Source organism: Podarcis erhardii (genome assembly GCF_964252035.2).
Source record: "Podarcis erhardii genome assembly, chromosome: 9".
NCBI classification, from domain to species: Eukaryota; Metazoa; Chordata; class Lepidosauria; order Squamata; family Lacertidae; genus Podarcis; species Podarcis erhardii.
In genome coordinates this window covers 39,722,033-39,744,336 of record NC_138512.1, presented here as the reverse complement: position 1 = coordinate 39,744,336, position 22,304 = coordinate 39,722,033, and the positions used below count along the sequence as shown (strand labels likewise).

At 40.9% G+C, this 22,304-nt stretch overlaps 1 protein-coding gene and 1 long non-coding RNA gene across 10 annotated transcripts; one reads left to right on the top strand and one right to left on the bottom strand.

Annotated features, from left to right (window-relative positions):
• Positions 1 to 411: 411 nt before the first annotated feature.
• LOC309349487 lies at positions 412 to 4,884 on the bottom strand. 2 transcript variants are annotated; one of them, XR_014159955.1, is made up of 3 exons: positions 4,752 to 4,884; positions 1,164 to 1,312; positions 412 to 538 (listed from the first exon to the last, which is right to left on the bottom strand). It is a non-coding gene; the product is annotated as an uncharacterized lncRNA (long non-coding RNA). The 2 variants fall into 2 exon arrangements; XR_014159956.1 differs by having other exon boundaries at positions 4,634 to 4,768.
• Positions 2,055 to 21,065, top strand: RBM46 (RNA binding motif protein 46). 8 transcript variants are annotated; one of them, XM_081875366.1, is made up of 6 exons: positions 2,055 to 2,641; positions 7,611 to 7,782; positions 8,297 to 8,764; positions 9,390 to 10,172; positions 16,434 to 16,493; positions 20,406 to 20,638. In XM_081875366.1, exons 1-5 carry the CDS (start codon positions 2,600 to 2,602, stop codon positions 16,487 to 16,489), a joined length of 1,521 nt encoding a protein of 506 aa, XP_081731492.1. In that variant the 5' UTR covers positions 2,055 to 2,599; the 3' UTR covers positions 16,490 to 16,493; positions 20,406 to 20,638. The 8 variants fall into 8 exon arrangements, with proteins under 8 accessions (XP_081731492.1, XP_081731487.1, XP_081731485.1 ...); XM_081875361.1 differs by lacking the exon at positions 16,434 to 16,493 and having other exon boundaries at positions 2,068 to 2,617; positions 20,406 to 21,065; XM_081875359.1 differs by lacking the exon at positions 16,434 to 16,493 and having other exon boundaries at positions 2,068 to 2,641; positions 20,406 to 21,065.
• The last annotated feature ends 1,239 nt before the right edge of the window (positions 21,066 to 22,304 follow it).

Sequence of the window (22,304 nt, the reverse complement as noted above, 5' to 3'; positions counted from 1 at the left end):
AGTTGAATCTTGCTTTAACACTGGTACAGTATCCTTCACTGCATCTGAAGACAGCAGGCTAGCTTAGGGTATATCTGACAGGACATATGACACTCCCTGCCCTCCTGCCTCACTCTACCTAATGGTAGGGCTGGTCCTGGTTATATCCACCATAGAACAATTACGGTACTTATCCATATATACTTTCTAAGAATCTGAAGAGTTTTGTATTGGTGTTTTAATGGGGAAGCCCATGACTCTTCAGAAGGTTTCTGAATATTAACTGTTGGTACAACCAAAAAAACTAACTGTTGCTCAATCCTGGCTCAAATTCCAGTGCAACATAACCCACTGATATCTTTCTTCTATGGCACAGCTTTTCAGTACAGTAGTTGGTCATGAGCAAAAATGGAGGACAGCATTAATGCCAGGTTCCTTTTAAAATTTATTTATTGTGTGTGAGACTAATTAGATCATATCTGCTTCTCTTTGGTGATGAATCACAGTTCACCTGGGCTGCACTGCCTGTGTCTTGGTCAGCATTCTGTGAGTTGTTCGTCTACAATGGAACAACAGGAACAACTGGTACAATTCTGTAGTGATGTTCTCTGTCCCACTTGTTCAGTAGCAGAAGTTTCAAAGCTGCAAAGTACTGTTTGTACCACAGCAGCTGAAGCCAAGTCTGAGGTTTTGCACAGACAAGATTAATGGGGAAGGGGAAATAATTTATCTTGCTTTTTTCTGTGCATGAGAATCAAGATTCCAGTTCTTTTAATCATTTGCATTGACTTAAGGGATGTTTGCTGGAATGCAGGGATGGGGGACCCATGACTCTTCAGATGCTGTTGTATGACATTCCCTTATCATTGGCCGTGCTGGTTAAGGCTTATGGGAACAGAGATCCAACAACATCTGGAGATCCTCAGGCTCCCCATCCCTGCTGTAATGAGAAACCCTGCCCAAAATTGTAATATTTAAGGCAAATGATTATTCAAAGAACTGAGGCCACCCATGCCACACTTCAGCCCTTGCTTAGCGGCATCCTCCTGTTGAACTGAACACTGATACAGCATTATTATTCCTTGGTATTAATTCTAACAAAATATATAGTCAATCTTAAATTGTCTGAAGTTTCAGTCTGATAGCTGACAATGATCTGCCATTATTAAGGTAAAATGATCTACCTGTGTCAAGTGACAGGTGCACATGGGAGATGTATTCATCGAAGTGAAGCTTGAAAGCAAGACACAAAAGCACATACGATTCTGTCAGCCTCGTGTTCTTCTGCACTTTCTGCTGTGAACCTTATCCTCATTTTGCAGGCCATAATGCACTTTATAACAACAACAACAACAACAACTTATTACAGCAAAAGTCTGTACAAATGCTGAACTCCCTTAAGTAGATGAGACTGCAAATTAGAGTGGCACTTCTACTGTATGTAGTAAGAGTGCTTGAGCTAATCAATGAAATGTTCCAATGATCTAATTAAAAACCATCCCATAAGAAAAGCAAATTCCAATTGTATACATCCGTGCAAGATCCAGAATATTTTTTACAAAAACATGTCAAAGTAATAAAAATCAAAATCCAAACTATAATGCAAGATATGGATTTAAACAGAAATAATTAGGTTAACTGTATTTTTAAGAACCCCCCAAGAGAATTTTCAGAAGTTGGGACTCAGCAATTTACTAGAACATAAATGTAGGACTTAGAGATGGATCACATGCCACTGTGAAAACAATGGGGGCTGAAAGTTAAACTGTAATTACAGTGTATGAAAACGGTATTTAAAATTCTGCAAATAACATTTAAGATATTGAGTTTTTAATATCTCTGTATTTATTATATATAATGTGTGTGTAAATGTTGTTTTAAAAAGAGAGAATGTAAAGTACCCGATAAAGCTAAGTGGGAGCAACAAAAAAACCACAATAACAACTTAGTTTTTCTGGATTAATACTTATTGCTGATTGCATTGTACTGGTGGCAGTGAAGCCCTGCTGCCTACAGCTGTACCCTTTTAACCTTGGAAGAAACAGAAAAGAGTTTGAAACAAGGTGCTGAATGCAAGTGAGATTCGATGATGGGAGAGAGAAACAGTGGAACACACAAACTGAAGTTGGGGCACTTATCTGGAAAAGCAGAGATAGGTGGTGTGTGTGTGCTATCAAAAGTGGTAGATTGCAAGGGCAGGCTAGCCTAGCAGAGCCAGACATACCCTTAGACTAAATGCCATGACCACCTCAGGTGGTAGCAGTCATCTGTTGCTCCTGAGTTTCTGGCCATTGCCCTCTGTTGAAGGACAGAGCTATTTATGCCACACAACCTGACCTGGGACCCTAACTTAGCCCCAAGTGCGGTGGAGGGTGCTATTCCATTCCCTTCTTCCTCAGGCTGAAAAATATCCTGGGCAGGTCCTGAGGTCAGATCATTCTCACAGACAGGAGACACAGTGAGAGAGAAGAGGTGCAATTGTGTGGTGTGTAAAGAGACAATGACCCAACTGCCACGGCAACGAGATCATAGTCCTGCTTTGCAACATCTGGCAAGACAGGAAGGAGCAGCCTGGTGATCACAATGGCGTCTCACAATACTGTGAGACTTGGAACTTCTCATGGGAATTCAGAAGGAGGTGGGCACTGGTAGAAGACAGGGGGTAGGCGGAACAAATAATTATAGTTTTGTCCCCATTCTCCTCCCTGCCGAGTTGTACATGGTCAACATTGAGACCTAAAGATGAAGTGGATAGGTTGCGCTAACCCCTGAAGTGTTTGTAAGCAAGATGTCAGGCAGGTGGGGTCTGTCTGAGAGCAGAATGGAGTAGATGGTGCAAAGCCCCATTCATTTTTATAGACCAGTCTCCACTGGGCAGCATGCATAAGGCTGGCATTAGAACTGTATGTAAGGACAAGATGGCAACAAGCCAAGAAAGGCAGACACTGCAGGCTACAAGCCCAGGGAAGAAGAGAAGGAAAACAAAGGTGATGATTGCCAGCACCTTTCTGCTGAAGCTCGGAAAATGGCCACATTCCTTCTACGGTCTGTGCAGAATAGGGGAGAGCACAAGGTCAGCTGGTGTAAAGTGTGGACAGCAGAGAAGGGGGAAGAAAGAGACAACTGACAGAAACCCACAAGGCAGGGGTGGGGGGATCCTTTTTCATCCTGAGGGCCGCATACACTTTTGGGAGCCTCATGGTAATATCAGGCCAGAGGCAAAAGTGGGCAGAGCAAAGAATATACCGTATTTTTCGCTCTATAAGACCACAAGATGCACCTAGTTTTTGAAGGAGGAAAACAAGAAAAAAAATATTCTGAATCTCAGAAGCCAGAATAGCAAGAGGGATTGCTGCACAGTGAAAGCAACAATCCCTCTTGCTGTTCTGGCTTCTGGGATAGCTGCGCAACCTGCATTTGCTCCATAAGGCGCACACACATTTCCCCTTACTTTTTAGGAGGGAAAAAGTGAGTCTTATAGAGCAAAAAATACGGTACATTTCACTTTGGTACAGCAGGCTGGTTTCTTCACAAAAAAGGCATTATCCGAGTTCAACATCACATTCCAGCCAGGCAAAAATGCTCAAGGAAGGGGGTGAGGTAAGACTGGTGAGGGCTTTGGCCTGGGGATAGTGTGTGTGGCCAAGGAAGAGTCCCAAAAGAAACCTGGAGGACTGCATTTGGCCCACAGGCCTCAAGTTCCACATCCCTGATGCATGAGGTGAGGCCAGAGACACAGCCAAAGGTAAGGCATTGAGGATTTTGAGCAGGGAACTCTGTCTCAGTAGCTTCCATGCAGAGAAAACTGCTAATCTCTGCTGCACCACCACCACACAGGGCTAGATAAGGTACTGCAACTTTCAACACCAGCAAAACTTAGTGATGTGAGGACCCCACCTGGCTTTTGATAGCTGCTTTCTATGGGCTTGGCTGCTCAAACAAATTTCCTGCTCAGTACAGGCTGAGCTGTTATGGAGTACCTGAGAACTGTGCTGAACAGCTGGCCTGCCTCTTGGCTAACAACCATCCCATCCCAGTTCTGGTGATGTGAGTGTCCCACTGCCTCTGGAAAGAAGCTGTGGGGATGGCTTTTTGCACCATATTTTACCAGCCAAATTGTTGGCTGCAGGCCTGCAATTGAGATTCATTTCAGTAGAATCACACTTAGGCATCATTAACTTCCCTGGGGTGGAGCTATTAAAATTTATTGCAACTGTTTGATTGTTATCTGGAAGGAAAATATATTCTTTAATATCTTTTCAGCTGTAATGTGGGGAATAATGCTAAGCTGTAAAATGCCTGTTTTTGAATTGCTTCGTGGATCATAGGAATGCCTGGAGGCCAAACGGTAGCCTGGTGCCACACTGACTGCAGTTCAGTTAGTGAGGCGAGAGTTTAACCACCAGCCAAATCTGGGCTTAGCCAAGTGGTGTGGGAGGAAAAAAGTGGCAATGTAAGCCAGAGTGAGGGAACATTTGGCCTTTGAGACTACATTTCCCATCATCCCTGGCTATTGGTCATGCTGGCTGATGGGAGTCGGAGTCCTATATGTACCTTTCCTTGCTTATTTGTTTGTTTTGTGTCACAAAAAACCCTAATTGCATACAGAGCACCAATGGTTCCCTATTCCTCTGTCAGCCACAGTTTGGCTTACCGTGTTGTGGGAACCAGGCCAGGGTGTGTAGCTATGTTGCATCTTTCCCGTTTCCTTTCAACCCTGCTCACACTTACTTGGGAGTAAGTGGAACCTACTTACTTACCATGGAACCTACTTGCGAGTTAACGTGCCTTATTCAGCCTATGAGCTGGCAGCTCCTTTCCCATTGGCTGCTTCTGACCATCGACGAGAATTGTTAGACGGGGGAGGCGCGTCCGTTGGGATTTGCAACCGTCTCCCCTCCTGCGGGAAACCGCGCGCGACGCACGCCCCTCCACCTCTTTAAAGAAAGCGAACCCTCCCACCTGTCCTCGTGCTGCTCCGCCGGGGTTCAAGGGTTCCCATTGGCAGGCGGCCGCCGTCAATCTTTGTGAGGCGTCACGCGAAAAAAGCAGCCGGCGCAAACTCAGACGGGCGAGTGCGGCAGATGCGCGTGTGCCACACGGGTGAGAAGGCGTGGCGCGGCATCGTGTTCTCGCCCCTCTGTACAAGAGAAGGAAGCCTTCTTTCCCCCCACCCACCTCCGTCCCAGGCGGTAGGAACCTGCCTGGGCGACAAGGTTGGCAGTGGTAATGTGAGGGGGTTCAAGTAATTCCTGCCCTGCCGCCGTCGGCGCTGAGCTCCTTTCCCTTCTGCCTCCTCGCTCCCTGTCTCGGTTTCTCAAGGGAAGGGGAAGCGGTCGTTCGTGAGGGCTTGGGAAAAGGGCCCACGGAAGGGCGGGACGGGCGAGGGCCAGCGGAGACGTTCACACGAGCTGGGCGAAGCGACGGGCACAATTCGAACAGTAGAAACGGCCTTTCTCCATTTCCTCGCCTTTCCGGAAACAGAACCGAGGGAGCCCCGGGGTTTAAGGCAAACCACCCTGAGAAAGAGCCGAGGAGAAAATGGAAAGGCGGGGTAGAAACGGGAACGGCAGGCGAGCCGGCCTTGCCGTCCTCTCCTCCCTCCCACCCGCGGATGCGGCCTGTAGGCCCTGCGTCTGATCCATCGCACCCCTGTTCCGGGTTAAGATTGGTCCCCCTGCCTATAAGGTATTAGGAAGGGGGTAGGGGGAGCCGGCCGGTAGGTCGAAGTTTTGCCGCTCCACGTTGGCAGACTTAGACTTGCGCAGCCCAGAAGTCTCGATTTGGCCATATCACCGGCCCGTGGGCCGCTTTAGGATCTTGCCCCAGAAATGCCTGGTTTTTGAGTTTCTATTGGGGTTGATGCCGGCATTAGCTCCTGTTCGCGGGAGCATCAGGGACCTGGTGCTCTTGGAGAAACCACCACATCCACATCTTGAAAATACTGTGTCCAAAAGAGGAGGCTTCGGGCGCACTCCTAGTAAAAGAAAACCACGCCGCCTCTATAGAAAAGTCACAAGGTGGTCTTCAGTTTCATATTAGAAGCCATGGGGTTAGCGCTCCCTCCCTAATCAAGTAATTAAGTAAATAAAAGTAACTGAAGACCTGACCCAAATGCCCATGTTAGAAGCACTACTAAAATTGCGAATGTGTGCACCAGGAGTCTAGAAATCTTTGGTACCATGTTCTTTGTTAAAATCCGGCAATTGGGCTGGGGGGGGGGAGGAGTAGAAAAATTTCTAGTGCAGTATATTTCTCGTGGAAATGCTTCACTTTCTGTGCTTGGCACAAGGGGCTCACCAGTATCTCTAGGAAGACTGTGAGGTTTGGATCTCTGAGAGCACCAATAAAATGCACTGTTTCATAAAATGAATTGTTCAGTGCCTTCAAACAGAGTAAGGAAAGTGCATGCTACTGAGTTGTCATGTTTTAAAATATTTACAGGTATTTCAACAAAATCAATTTTCAAGTAAACATTTGAATCAGTTTGAATATATTTTTTTTAATTGCATTGTGCATTTCCCCCCTTTGTAATAAGAGACATTAATTGACTTGCTTTGGGAGAAAGGTTTTTATATAGCATGCAGAATTAAGCGATATTATGTATAATAAATGTAAGTCAAACATGCTAAATTGGATCCTAGTTGAAAACCTTCATATTAAATCTATGTTTTAATATGGAACAGACTTTCTTGGGAGGTGGTGGACTCACCTTCATTAGAGGTTTTTGGCACAGGTCAGATGGCCATCTGTTATGGATGCTTTAGTAGAGATTCCTACATTGCAGGGGGTTGGACTAGGTGACCTTCAAGGTACCTTCTAACTCTACAATTTCAGAGAATCTATACTCAGCAATATGTATGCACTGGGAATCCTGGCTTATAATAACAACAACAAAAAAAAGGTTAGTTGCAAACAAGCCAACTTCAAAGCTGGTTAGTTTGAGCAGAGATCTTTTGAAATAAAAAGTAAGCTCAGCAAGTACTCCTTGCTGCATGAGAAGGGAAGGGGACTACTTAACCCAACACTTTGTCTTACCAGAAAATATGGTTATTTGCATTAACAACAGAAATTGATTGCTAATCAAATAGTTCTTAGCACCTGTAAATGGTTAACTGTGTTTCAGTTCTGTTTTGTTATTTTAGCTTCTTCCCATTACAGATAATAGCTTCTAGATGAAAGAGGGAGGATCACATTTGAAATAACAAGAATTACTGAGAACATTTAGCAGTTTATAAAAGCATTTTCAGAAGCTTGCAGTTCATTGCACATGCACATTTATCTAAAGTAATTTGCACTAATAAAGCTAAAACACTATAAACTCTTTAAACATTTTGTTTCACTTTGCTAGTTTATATTATATTCATATATTGTTTTGGGGTTCAGGAATAGACTGCATAATAAAACTATACAGCATGTACTAAAATCTACATTAAAATTTGATACGTAATTTAAAACATGATCCTGGAAATTAGCAAGCATATATAGCTATGTCATGAATTTTCTTTGAAATATATCAGACTACTTAAACATATAACTACTTTTCAATAAAGGTTTTTCAATAATAGGATCTTAACATGAAATAAGAAATTGTGCTTTCTGTTTAAGCAACACTATGAACATTCTATCAGTTTGCAGAAGACGTTACAGCAATGAATGAAGAACACACAGATGTAACGAACGGGTGCAGTAAAGTCAGAACTGGTACTCAGAATGAGGCTGCCTTATTGGCTCTTATGGAAAAGACTGGCTACAACATGGTTCAAGAAAATGGACAACGAAAATTTGGTGGACCTCCACCGGGTAAGAAAGCAAACCTGTGTGTTTTGAGAATGTTAAGCTTTGGAGTGGGAGTGAGGGAACAGATTTTGAATTAATACGTGTAATGTAGGTCAATTTAACATTGACTGAGAACTCTGTAGTTAGTTTTTCAAATAGCGCAGATCCTTTTTGTGCTTAATGTTACAGGAAACTACACTTTCCATAATTTGACCTATCCTAGCTTATGATAAAGTAACTGGATTCAAATTGATTTATTCCTGCTTGTTAAACTAGGCTATAATTCTGACCATATTTTGCAGTAAATTCAGTTGAAATCACTAACAAGCAGGATGGGGTAGGGGAATAGGGGAATAGAGCTATTAAACTATTTTCGAACTCCATTAATAAAACAGATATTTTACCCCATCTATTTATCATACAGGAAACAACAAATTAGAAATTTCCTAATGTGTTAAGACATGTATGTTAAAGTTCTTATTGGGAATGTATCTTGTCTCATAGCATTTGTAATAATGTGCTGAACCATTTTTTTAAGGTTGGGAAGGTCCACCACCACCTCGAGGCTGTGAAGTTTTTGTAGGGAAAATTCCCCGTGATATGTATGAAGATGAACTAGTTCCTGTTTTTGAAAGAGCTGGGAAGATCTATGAATTTAGACTGATGATGGAATTTAGTGGTGAGAATCGTGGATATGCATTTGTAATGTATACAACCAAAGAAGAAGCTCAGCTTGCCATTAGGATCCTTAATAATTATGAGATCCGTCCTGGAAAATTTATTGGTGTTTGTGTAAGTTTGGATAACTGCAGACTATTTATTGGAGCTATCCCAAAAGAAAAGAAGAAAGAGGAGATCTTAGATGAAATGAAGAAAGTTACAGAAGGTGTAGTAGATGTTATTGTTTATCCAAGTGCAACTGACAAGACAAAGAATCGTGGTTTTGCATTCGTAGAATATGAATCCCACAGAGCTGCAGCTATGGCACGAAGAAAATTGATTCCTGGTAAATCTTTGTTTTTCATATAAAGTGTAAACACATTCTTTTCAAGCCACTTCATTCCTAGATATGGACTTCACTAAGAGCTAACCTTGATGAGATAGTGGCAGGTTCTTGTTCCCTAGCCATGTAGAAAGCAGGGAGAGGTGAATCTGATTAAGAACAAAATGGGCAGCACATAGGTGAGGAATGCTAAATTATGCCCCGGCTACAGTTTACTTTGAAGCCTGTGTTCAAGTCCTTTTCTCTCACACACTTGTTCTTAAAATTGGACCACCATTTCATACCTGATAGAGTCAATTTGGGTTTTTATTATACTGATCTGCTGCCATCACAGCTAGTTCAGCCCTAACATACTGAAGTGAGAAATGAAGAAATGACAATGAGCCTTCTTACATAAAGCAAATTTGTGTTTTTCCTGTGTAGCTGAGAGTTGATTTTTGGCGCTCTTCTGATTTGGTTCCCTGCAAATCAACCATGATGCCCCATCCCACATTGCTTATGACAGCCATCAACCATTTGGAAAGGCTTTTGGGGGTTGTGGGGTGAAGGGAGAAGTAGATGAACATTCTTAGGTAACTATGGAAAATGTTAAAAATTGATGCATTTTCATTTCATTTTTCTTTCATAGGAACATTCCAGTTGTGGGGCCATACTATTCAGGTTGATTGGGCAGACCCAGAAAAAGAGGTTGATGAAGAAACCATGCAGAGAGTCAAAGTATTATATGTTAGAAACTTGATGATCTCGACTACGGAAGAAACAATTAAGGCTGAATTTAACAAATTTAAACCAGGAGCTGTTGAGCGTGTAAAGAAACTTCGAGATTATGCTTTTGTTCATTTTTTCAACCGAGATGATGCAGTTGCTGCTATGTCAGTAATGAATGGGAAATGCATTGATGGAGCTAGCATTGAGGTAACACTGGCCAAGCCAGTAAACAAAGAGAGTACCTGGAGACAACATCTGAATGGACAAATTAGTCCCAGTTCTGAAAACCTTCTTGTCTTTGCAAACAAAGAAGATGGTCACCAAAAATCACTACCGAAGCCAGCCAGTCTCCCAATTCGACTTAATGGACAGCACAGTCCAAGTCCTCCTGAAATTGAAAGGTGTACTTACCCATTTTTTCCTGGAACAAAGCTTACTCCAATTAGCATGTACTCGTTAAAATCTAGTCATTTTAGTTCTGCAGCAATGCAGTTAGATTATTACTGCAACAAAAATAACTGGGCTCCTCCAGAATATTACTTGTATTCAACTACAAGTCAAGATGGAAAGGTTCTACTAGTGTACAAGATTGTTATTCCTACTGTTGCAAATGGATCCCAAAGTTATTTTATGCCAGACAAACTCTGCACAACAGTAGAAGATGCAAAAGAATTAGCAGCACAGTTTGCGCTGCTACACTTGGGTAAGTTCTTAAAACTTTTATTAGTGTTGTTGTGGTTCTTGGTGTTCATTATTTTAGGAGAATGAATAATTAATCTAAAGCAAATAAGACTTCATAGTGGCCCCTGGTGATTAGTAAGCAAGCTCTATGGAAAAGCCTGCATTTTATACTCCAGAGATACTTTAGAATCTTTTACATACACCAAGGGATGTAGAGACTTTGTACTTTTTGCCTCAGAACGCACCTGTCAGATACTCAGTTTCATCTTTTTAACTGTCAAGCAGCAGCATGCTAGAGAGCAAGAATACATTTAATCTTCAGTGTAAATCTGATTTTCTTTGTTGTTTTGGACCATGTTCATCTGGGATCTTTGCCTTTAAGATTGAGGCTTCTTCTAGTTTTATTGAAAAGGCAGTGGCAGTTAATTTTCATTTCAATCACATACTTGCGTTGAGGGGGATTGCAGAAAAAAAAATGATACAGTAAAGTTGTTTGGGGATGGAGTTACGCAAATGCGTTAACTTTTCTCAGGGCTTTGGGAGGCATTTACTGTCCTTAGAGATGTGTTTGTCAAGCACCAGCATGTGGCCCTCAGAAGGCGATACAGCTCTTGCACTTGAAAAAGTTTCCCACCTCTGGTTTTTTAAGCTATGAGTGGTAAAATATTTCCCCAAACCTTCCTAAGCTCTTTTTACAAGCAAATAGTCACTGTTTGCAAAAGCTACCCACTTCCTTTGTGAAAAGGTCTAATTTATAGTTGATAAGGCCTTAGAGGTTGTAAAATAAAGGGTTTGTGAAAACTCAACCAGGAGATAAAGCATGATTGAGGTCACATCTGCAGGAGAAAGTGCTATCCAGCTACATGATTAATGTTACAAATCAGAAGACATGTCGGGCGGGTTATGAATTAAATTATTATTGCCAAGGCCTGTGTGTATATGCAGTTGCGCATGAGTTGATTGCATGTAAGTGGGAGGATGCCTGTACAGCATTTATAATCTGAGGGAAGTCTCAGGCTCAGTCAGCTGCCAGTTTGGATTTTTTTCAGTTGATTATACTACCTTACTTGTTTCTTAAGTACCGTACTTATTACTGCTCTGAGTTACCTTTCCTCCCAAACCCATTCCTTTTGTATTATTCTTGGATCCAATCTTGCATAGCAGTAGCCTCCTAATTGACTTGCCTGGTGTGACTTTTACATGACTGAAGTATTGTACTGTACAATATGGTCTGGTTGGTGAGGTTTGGTACTTCTGTCTCTGCTGACTTCTCGTAACCAGCAGTTTACCTGGAGTGCGCACCGACCCCTCTCGCTCTCCAGGCTTCAGGCAGCTATCCGCAAGCCTTCGGAGTGCGGTGGGAGTTCCTGCAGGGCTCCGAAGGCTTGCGGATAGCAGCCTGCAGCCCGGGGAGCGCAGCGCCAACTCCCGCTGCGCTCCCCGGGCTTCAGGCAGCTATGCGCAAACCTTTGAAGCGCGCCCCCAGCCCCGCAAGCTCCAGGAGCAGTGGCAAGGCTGCACGCAACCTTGCCGCCGCTCCCGGACCTGTTCTGGGGGCTTGGGTCGGGGGAAGCTCGGGCTTCCCCCGCCCCAGCCCCGCGGCTAAAAATGAAGCCAAGACAGCGAGCGGGATCCATCCCGTACGCTGTCTTGGCTTCTGCTAAAGCTGCGTGCAGCCTCTCCCAGCTGGAGAGGTTGCGCGTGGCTAAAGAGGAAGCCCAGACAGCAAGCGGGATAGATCCCGCTCACTGTCTTGGCTTCTTTGCTCTTTGGGGCGGGGGGGGGGGGATAAAAATGTTTTCCTTTATTCCCCCCAAAAAAAACTAGGTGTGCCCTATGGTCCGGTGCGCCCTATGGAGCGAAAAATACAGTATTCAAAGTGCTTCATGTGCATTATCTAGTTGTAATCTCTACAACCTTGCAAGGCAAGTAATTATTTTCCTCCATTTTTGGAGATATGTGGGGACTGAGAGAGGGAGAGAGGGTCTTGGTTAAGGCTACCTAGTCAGCTCATGGCTGAGGTTAGATTTGAACTAAATTGTACCTCTATTTTCATCACTACTCTCTATTACTTTTCATATTCACATATAAGTCATAGTTATATGTGAGACTTGAATGATCTCCAGTAAGAATGGGTGAATCAGTCAATTATGGGTTCTTCCAAGTTTCTCATTTTCAGTTTTCCACATCTCCACATCAGTTTGCAATTAAAATAACAATCCACATGAAAATTCATCAGAATTTAGTGTGTATTTTTCATAATATACACTGGTCCTGTTTGCTATGGATGATAGTTGTAGTCCCAAAACAGCTGGAGGGCCGAGTTTGGGGATGCCTGATACACACATTTGGTAGAACAGTTCCCCCTAATAGTATGCATTGTACATTGTTTCCACTAATATATGCATTTTTATGCATACTTTACTCCAGTACATGCATTTATTTACACGTTACTTGGCTGGAAAACTGAATTGAAAAATTAGAAGAATTTTTGAGGTTGTTTTGATTCTTGTATTGGTTTGGGAAGCGTGAATCAAATGCAAACTGAATGGAAATCTGTGACTAAACTTGTGTCAGTTTACAGTAAACATTTCATTATCCTTCCATTTTCCTATCTGTATTAACAATTTTCAAACATGGCAGTACAAGAGAGGCTTAAAAGTACATTTATTTAGTTAGAAGGCTGGCCACTTTTCAGACCAATAGTGTCACAAAGTGCTTCACAATAACTAAAACACTTCAGTAACAATAATTAAAATACAACAATAAGACAAACATAGAATAAAATAGGCGAAAGCCAGCATTGGAAACAAGTCCCAACTATTCTAGCTCAATTGTCAACCTCACCCCGTTTTAAAACAATATTTCTTTAGAGCTTGTTTAAAAGAGAGAAGAAATGGGGCTTTCCTGACTACTACTGGAGTTGAGTTCCATAAATGGGGGACCACATCAGAAGAGTCCTGGTTCTTTGTGTCTTATTAGCCAAATAGATTTTACAGGCAGAAATCTTAGGATTTGAGTTGACTGGAATAAGTACAGGAGATAACATAAAGTAATATGAACTCAAACTGTTCAGGGCTTTAAATGTTATCAACAACTTGGGCATGATTGACTTAATCTCTTGGTCCCAGGCAGAAGCGAGGCAGCCAAACTTTGTACCAACTGTAGTTTCCAGTATATCTTCAAAGGCTATTTGGAGTACATTGCAGTAGTCTAGTCTGGAAATCACAAATGCGTGAATTACTATGGCAGGGTCAAATTTCTGAAGATTGAGTGGTACAATAGCTACAAACTTAAGTTGATAAAATGCACCCCAGTACTTTCTCTCACTCCTAGTCCTTTGAGGCCTAGTCAAGAGAATAGAAACAGATCTACAAAGTATGCCAACAGAAGGAAGGCCACAAACAAAAGAATACATTGAATCCTTCCTTGTCTTGTGACAATGGCAGTGCCGTCCAAGAGGCAGAAATGCATCTTACTGTTGCATTTGAGAGTTGTACTCAGGACTTGCATGTCCTCAAGTTTACAGGAATTATAATGATGGGACACAGTTTTAGAAATCATTTTGGGGGAGTAAATATATGAACACTTTGTCTTAAACATTTTGTTCATCATTTTAAAGAAAATGTTTCATCATCCATATTTTTCCAATTTTTCAGAAAAAAAGCTTCTGAGGGGAAAAGGGGCCTTTAAAAAACATACTACCCTCCCTCCCCGGGGCCTTCACATTTCTGATTGTTTATTAGAGAAAGGAACCAGCCTGCCACTTCACACAACAGGATAACAACAACAAAAAATCTAACATAGCTAGAGGTTGAGAGATTTTTCAAACAGTATAAAGTTGTACTTACCATTCGGCTTTTGCAGTTAAGTACTAATAACATTAGATTACTGAAAAATGTCCATGTTTGGAAACACAATTTAAAACGTTATTATTAGATGCTGAGAAGGGAGCTATCACAGAATTGTCAGTTATTGGTAGATATGGAAACCAACTTTAAATTATCTGTATTAAAATGTAAGAAGATCATGGGTTATACTGCCTCAATGGACATGTGAAAGTTTATAGGAGAGAGAAATAGTAAACATTTTTCCTGTGCCAATATACCTGAAAATAAATACAAAGTAACAGATAGGTTTCCTTGTATAAAAGGGATTTTTTGTTTGTTTGGCAACTATGTCCTTTACTAAAACCAATGGGAGTCTGATCAAGTTCATAACACTGGGCAACAATTTTTTACTTTTTGAATGTTGTCTAGATTTCTACAACTGATTTAGGGTATTTTTGCACTGCTGAATCAGGAAATGGCATCCGTTTCTCTCCATCAGGTCAGGTTTACTGTAAACTGAATGGTGGGCATTGATAAAGGTAAGTACACGTAAATTGCATGTTGCTTCACCATTTTTCAAACTTCAGGGCTTGAACTTCCGTTTCTTGGAACTCCAGGAATGCTCAGCAGCAGGGAGGTCTCTCTTCAGAGTCCAACAGTAGTCAGCCATCATTGACTGCGTCCCAGTGACCCTGATACCTGGTCTCCATCTCTTTCATGTCCTGATGGAATCTCTCCCCCTGCTCATCAATAATTGAACCCAGGTTCTCAGGAAACCGGTCCATATGTGAAAATAGGTAGTGCATCTTGACTCTCATGTTGCAGCCCAGGTTTCTGAAAGCAGTCAGCATGTTTTTGACAAGTTCTGTGTAGTTTCTGGCCCTATTGTTGCCAAGAAAGTTCTTCACTACCAGAACAAATGCCTTCCACACTTCCAGTTCCACTTCGTTCATTGAGTTTCCGAACTCTGGATCTCTGATGAGCTGACGGATCTGAGGACCATCAAAGATGCCAGCTTTCAACTTCTCCATGGTCAATCCTGGAAAAGCCTAGCACAAGTAAGTGAAGCAGTCACCATCCTTGTCCAGAGCCTTGGTGAACTGCTTGATTAAGCCGAGCTTGATGTGCAGCGGTGGGAAGAGTATTCTGTCTCTGTCCACCAGAGGGTCGTTGATGACGTTCCTTTTTCTGCAAGGCACCAATTCCTCCCGCACAGGCCAGTCCTTCTTCGTGTAATGCTGAGCACGGTCCCTACTATCCCACATGCACAGAAAACATGGGTAATTGGTGAAGCCAGACTGTTGTCCCAACAAAAAGTTCACCATCTTCAGGTCAACAGAAATAAACCACTTATGCTGATCATAACCAATTTTCTCCAGCACATACTTCACCGCTTCGTAGTTCTCCTTCAGTGTACTCGAGTGAGCCAGGGGTATAGAGGCAAACTGGTTGCCGTTGTGCAGCAGAACACATTTCAGTGATCGCTTGCTGCTGTCAATGAACAGTCTCCAATCTTTGGGTTCGTACTGTGGCATGCGCGGGTGGAGTTTCCTATACACTTCGTGGGGCGGCTGCCCCATTAACTTAGTTTTGATCCCCCAACTTTATGCTTTGCAGCACCAATTTATGGAAGATTTCGAGGTTTTATGACTTCAAACTGATCACTTTTCGACATAATTACCCAGAACTATCGGACCTGAATACTTCTTGTCATTAAAATCATTTTCAATCAAAACAATTATTCGACATGGCATTTTACCCCCACCAACTTCTTCTAAAATGCTCCACACAAGCGTACATGTGAACAAAAATGTAAAAAAACGACATGTGGCCATAACTCAAAAACTTGTCCTGATTGAGCAAAACCAATGTGATTTTTGGATTCAGCGCATCAGCTTCGTCCTAAATCAACTGAAAAAACGCAATTTGTTGTTGACCAGTGTAATCGGCAAGACCCCTGTATTTAGATCTTATTTTAGTATATGTTATGCAAATCTATACCCTGTGACTTCAATGTACTAAGGAAACCTCTAGATTGCTTTTAGTTAGAAATGAAGAGCTCAGTACTTCTGAAACTTATGCCTTGAGATCAGCACTGCAACAGCATACTGTTCTTGCATTCTTAGCTGGCATATTTGTGAAGGTGTATTTTGCAATGCCAACACAACTTAACAGTATTGTACTGCATAATGAATTTTGTGGCGGTTTTTGATGAAGGACTTGGTGCCCTTTTTCTTAAGGTGTGTGCTAGTACAGGAGGATTGGGGGTTGTTAATCATAACTTCAGTGTGCGGAAGATCAGTGCCCTAAAGTGAGTTGAGAACTAAAAAGTTACACATACATAACAAACTGAAAATGCATAGTCCAGTTAATTAAGTTCCAGAATTCCATACACTTTTGTTAGGGTTAACATCACCTTGAAGATTGTTACATTCTGTCTCCACTGCTTGCAGAAAGGGTACATAACCTCCCCAGTCTGGACCTGTGTAGGAAAATTTGGAGAAAGTAAGCAGGTAAGTCACTTGATTGAAGAAAAAAAAATGGGCCAAATCCATGCTTGGTTAAACGCTTGGAATTCCCCCCGGAATGAAATTGCCATTTGCAGAGAAATAACTTGTGCTTTGATTATTGCACTTCTGTTTTGAATGTTGCATGTAACTTTAGTAATTAATCCCCAATAGTAAAAAGTCACAAATTCTCCTCCATTGTAAAGAGTGATCAGGGTATATATTTAACTATTGGCAGAAATAATATGAAAATATGTAAATACAATATTTTTTTTCTTTCATATTATTTTTAATGGCACAAGGAATTTCTGTGTGACAAGAATCATGCTTAAATGAGCCTTTCTCTGAGAATTATGACCTCCTTAAGCTGCATATAAACTAATTGATGTTTTAATACTATTTTTTCTGTTCCCCCACACCATCCACTGATATTAAAATGTCTTCTACCATTCATAAAGTTTTATTTATTGTTACTCCTTTTGCTTCTTTTTTGTCTCACCCCCAAATGCTGATTTTACTGTCACACTAAATTCTTTCCCTTTTCATTTCACATTTTTATCTAGATTATGGCAGAAGCTTATACATATTATTCATGTTTAGCACCTAGTATATTGTTAGCATGCCTATAAATAACGTTGATGACGTAGTGCCTGTGTTTTGGTTCATTGAGCTTTAAAATATGTTGAAAAATAAATGGCAAGTCTAAGGAATGAAGTTGGTCTGAACCTGTGTACTCTACTTTAACTGGAGGGCTGCAAATTAAATCATTTCTAATCCCCCCATGCCTCCCCCCCCCCAAAAATCCTGCCTAGTTCAGGAGAGTAGATATGCTAGTCTACTGTAGCAAAACAAGCCATGATATTTATGGCACTTTAAAAGACTTAAAACAAAGTTATTGTCCATGCAGGTTTTAAGAACTATAGTATAGCATTTACATTTTCCTAATAATACAGCTATGTACTTGTTTTTATTTTGAACCAATATGTAACTCTGCCAAGTCATCTAGAACAGTGGTCACAACCTTTTTGGTACAGCAACCCACAAGTTCACATTTCCTTGCTGTGGTGATCTATAGCTTCATTGTCATGTGAATTTTGTATCTTAGGTCTTTGACAGCCATCAGCTTTGTGCATTTTAATGGCAAGTTTGCCTATTTTATAACCAACAACCTGAGGCACCCAAAGACAAATTTACTTAACACTCCTATTAATGTGCAGTTTGTTGAAATATTTATAGTATAGTATGGATTCCATTCAACTTCCAAGGTACGACTGTACTTACAAAGTGATTCTCAGTTTTGTTTATGGGAATGTCAGAACACCCACCATTTGGATTGCAGGATTTTGCTTCAAAAGCTACAAAAGTTATTCTATAAACATATGTTTACATAAACAGTGTAGTTTACATAAACATCTGTACTATATGTTTAAAGCAGTATTATATCACTTGGCTTCCCCCAAGTAATCCAGGAAACTGTTTGTTATGCGTGCTGTGAATTGTTAGAAATCCCTGTTTCCCTATAGAGCTACAATTCCCCAAAACAACCCAGGGATCTCTGGGCATTGTAGTTCTGTGCAGGGGAATGGGTTTTCCTAACAACTCACAGCACCCTTAACAAACAACAGTTCTTGGGGGGAACTGAACTTTGGGGGAAGCCATGAGTGTGAAAGGACGTGGGTTGCACTGTGGTCTAAACCACTGAGCCTCTTGGGTTTGCCGATCAGAAGGTTGGTGGTTCGAATCCCCACAACGGGGTGAGCTCCCGTTGCTCGGTCCCAGCTCCTGCCAACCTAGCAGTTCAAAAGCACACCAAAAAAGTGCAAGTAGATAAATAGGTACCGCTCTGGTGGGAAGGTAAACAGCGTTTCCGTGTGCTGCTCTGGCTTCCAGAAGTGGCTTAGTCATGCTGGCCACATGACCCATAAAAACTGTCTGCGGACAAACATGGGCTCCCTCAGCCTGTAAAGTGAGATGAGCGCTGCAACCCCAGAGTCGTCTGCAACTGGACCTAACTGTCAGGGGTCCTTTACCTTTACCTTTACCTTTAAATGAGTGTGAAAGTGATGTACGTAATACTACTTTAAATATATAGTGTAGTTATAATGAACTATAAATATTTTTTATTGTTCTATTCATGATAAAGTCCATTTTAGCAAGTACAGTAATACTGGCAGTGTATGCGTACATTGTAGCCAACTGTCACCTGATCTGCCAGCATCTGCCAGGGAGCAGTTTCCAAGCATTAAAATGTAAGACTTGAGCCTTTCTCTTTGTCAACATAGCATTCCAATATGCCAATGAAGCAAAAAGTTGTAAGAGGTGTTCATTGTTTCAGTTAAGGATTAAAAGTAAAAAATTATTATTTGGGGTTTACTTATAAACTCCACTTGCACAGGCATTGCAAGTTGCAACCATAGGCTGGGAAACACTGTTTTAGAATATAATCTGTTGGCTAAAACCAAGAGTAGCTTCATCTGTTCCTTTTATGGTGTTGAGAAAATAATGTGGCTTATTTCGGCTTGTATTATTTTAGAAGGCATAACTGAGTGGGGAAATTAAGAATTTTTGTTGGTCAGCCATAAAATAGAAATTTAATTTGTTACTAAACAGTATTGAATTTTAAGATGCACATGCTGGGAAATTATTTATAGATGTGTTTTTAGCTGTTTTCCTTTGAAAGGCTTGTTGCAGTTCTGCAAGTTATTATTAATGTATTTGTGCTGCAGCAATAATACTTAAATTGTTAAGAGATGTAGGTGTATACTAAGATGCATGGTAGTTAAATATTGGCTAATTGATGTGATAAAAAGTACTGCCACTTTCTTTTTCTCTGGAACTGATTTATTTCTAACTTGTAGATTGAGTCTTAAAGGCAAAGATTTAAAACTTGCTAAGGTTGGACTCTTGGAAACCCATTATTTAAAACACTTCAGTGTGGCAGCATGATAACTCTGTTTCTGCAAAATTAAAGATGCAACTGATATCTATAAATGAATTTTCTGTTAGGCAGGGGCTAATTAGACATTATATGCAACTATGTGAATAAAGCACTGAAGGCTTTCTTACTAGTAAAATACCCTTTTGAAAGGAGGCATCTCTGTTCCAAATCTGATTCCATGTGTGTTTAATCTTCAGAATGAGTTTCTGATCCTTCAGGAGGAAAGATGCTGATAATTGGGAGTGGAGAAGGGCAGAGGGAGGACTAAATCTTTTCCACTCCATGTCCCCACCCAGTCCCAACAAACAGCTTAAAGATTTTATTCTAAAAGGCATTTGCATATAATGTTTAATTAGACCCTAAGTGCCCAGTATTTGTAGCTACTAGGAGCCATCTCTTAGTGTAACAAGATTCGCAGTTCAGTATCATCCATCTTCATTGCTTTTGACCTTTTTGAGGCTTGAAATGTATAGACAGTTGTTTAGCTGAAGGACAAAGCATGTAAGCTCCTGTCTCCATGTGACAGTCATGTAAATTGCTTTTACCTCCGCCGTGCCATGGGTTATGCGCTGGACAAGTTGTAATGCTGTACCAGGCTACTAGATGGCACCACAAAGTCTTCATTGGGGACATCCAGGGAGGTAGCCAGAGTTCCACCTGATCGTTCATTTTGTACAAGCAAGACAAGTAAGCTCTCTCTCTGTATGGCCCTGTCATACTTTGTTTTAGAGAGCTTTGGCTCAAAGTAGCCCATGTGTATAGGTAGTCTTCAGTGCTGTTGGTGAGCAGCAAGGTTTTGAGTGAGGAATGTGTAGGTTGCATGGAAATCTTTAGTAAAAGGCGAAAGATACCTGTTTACATAGTCTAGATTTGCAGAAAACTAAAACAGTGACCATTGTTTTATTTCTTAACTTTTGTTGCTTAGTTAAACCTCTGTTGTACATTCAAACTTAACTCAGATTATTATTGTTTTTTTACAGACTACAATTTCCGTCGAAGTTCAGTAAATAACATTTCTCCAGTTAGCGCTACTCTCTCTTCTGGAACAACCAGCATGTTACCATATGCATCCAGACCATATTCTTATCCAAGCTACCCTTTGTCACCAACAATTCCACTTGCTAATAGCAACCATGTTGGACAGCGTCTGTATATCTCCAATCAGGCCTCATTCTTTTGAAAAAGAAAAAGAAAAAGCTGGATGAAAATGGAATACGTTTTATTTTATTTTAAATCTAGAGTGTAGTTTTAGTTTTAATCGGGTCCACGCAATTAGTTTGGGTGAGTTAACTTTATCTATTTTACAGATTGCTTATAAATTTACTGAATTTGTGTGAAGATAAAGTTTCAAACGTGTTTTTGTTTGGCAAGAATGGGGTTCTTTCAAACATGACATAGTATTTCATGCCTTGTCTAATTGTAGGTAAGGGAATCCAAGTAATATTTTTTTTAAGTAATTACTTTGCTGAATGGTAGCATTAACATATTTTAAGTGCCTACAAATGTTGGTTATAATCTTGTTACCAAGGATCACACTTCTTTTCTTTTCTCTTTTGGAGATGGGAAACATTATTTAGTTAAAAAGCAAAGTATTATGTAAGAAGGAAATGATACATATGAGAGATTTATTTTTGTAGAAAAACAAAAACAAACAACTCCAAGTGAATGCCTCCAAATTTGACTTCACACAAATAACTTATATACTATTGTGGTCCTTGTAAATCACTTTGCATTTTAGTTGCATCCTAAATATTTGTTTTATTAATGAAACAAATTATTTTGTGTTAATTTATACAGTGTTTACATTGTTAAGCATTATTTGTTAAAGGTCCTGTTCTATTTGCATGTTGTCATGTTTTTAATGTTTATATCATGTGTTTAATTCCAGACTTGAATGCAGACATTTTGACATTAAATTCTTGCTGTATAAAATACTAATGAGATTTGTCTTTAATACATAAAGTAGTTGTCAGTAAATTTCAAATCAGTTTATTACCATGATTCTGGTGGTGTTGAATCATAGAATCATAGAAGCATAGAATCATAGAGTTGGAAGAGACCACAAGGGCCATCGAGTCCAACCCCCTGCCAAGCAGGAAACACCATCAGAGCACTCCTGACATATGGTTGTCAAGCCTCTGCTTAAAGACCTCCAAAGAAGGAGACTCCACCACACTCCTTGGCAGCAAATTCCACTGTAGAACAGCTCTTACTGTCAGGAAGTTCTTCCTAATGTTTAGGTGGAATCTTTTTTCTTTAGTTTGGAACCATTGCTCCGTGTCCGCTTCTCTGGAGCAGCAGAAAACAACCTTTTCCCCTCCTCTATGTGACATCCTTTTATATATTTGAACATGGCTATCATATCACCCCTTAACCTCCTCTTCTCCAGGCTAAACATGCCCAGCTCCCTTAGCCGTTCTTCATAAGGCATCGTTTCCAGGCCTTTGACCATTTTGGTTGCCCTCCTCTGGACACGTTCCAGTTTGTCAGTGTCCTTCTTGAACTGTGGTGCCCAGAACTGGACACAGTACTCCAGGTGAGGCCTGACCAGAGCAGAATACAGTGGCACTATTACTTCCAATAAGTTATCTGATTAAAATGCACATATTGCAAACCACCGTATGAAACTGCAAATAAGGTCCAGTTTATAAGTTATTAGAGTGGATTCTCTGTCGTCCATTCAGTTGCATTCTGTATCACTAACATATAGATACAGAAATGTGGATGGAATAAAGGGCATTGTTCTTTCACCTCCCATCTTGATTTCCAAATTTAGGCACTGGAAGGGTTAAGGCACCTCCTGTCTACCACTGCTCCTCTTCTCCCTATTACCCCCTGCTCTGAACCTGGTTTTCTTTAAAGATCTTCTGCATATAAAT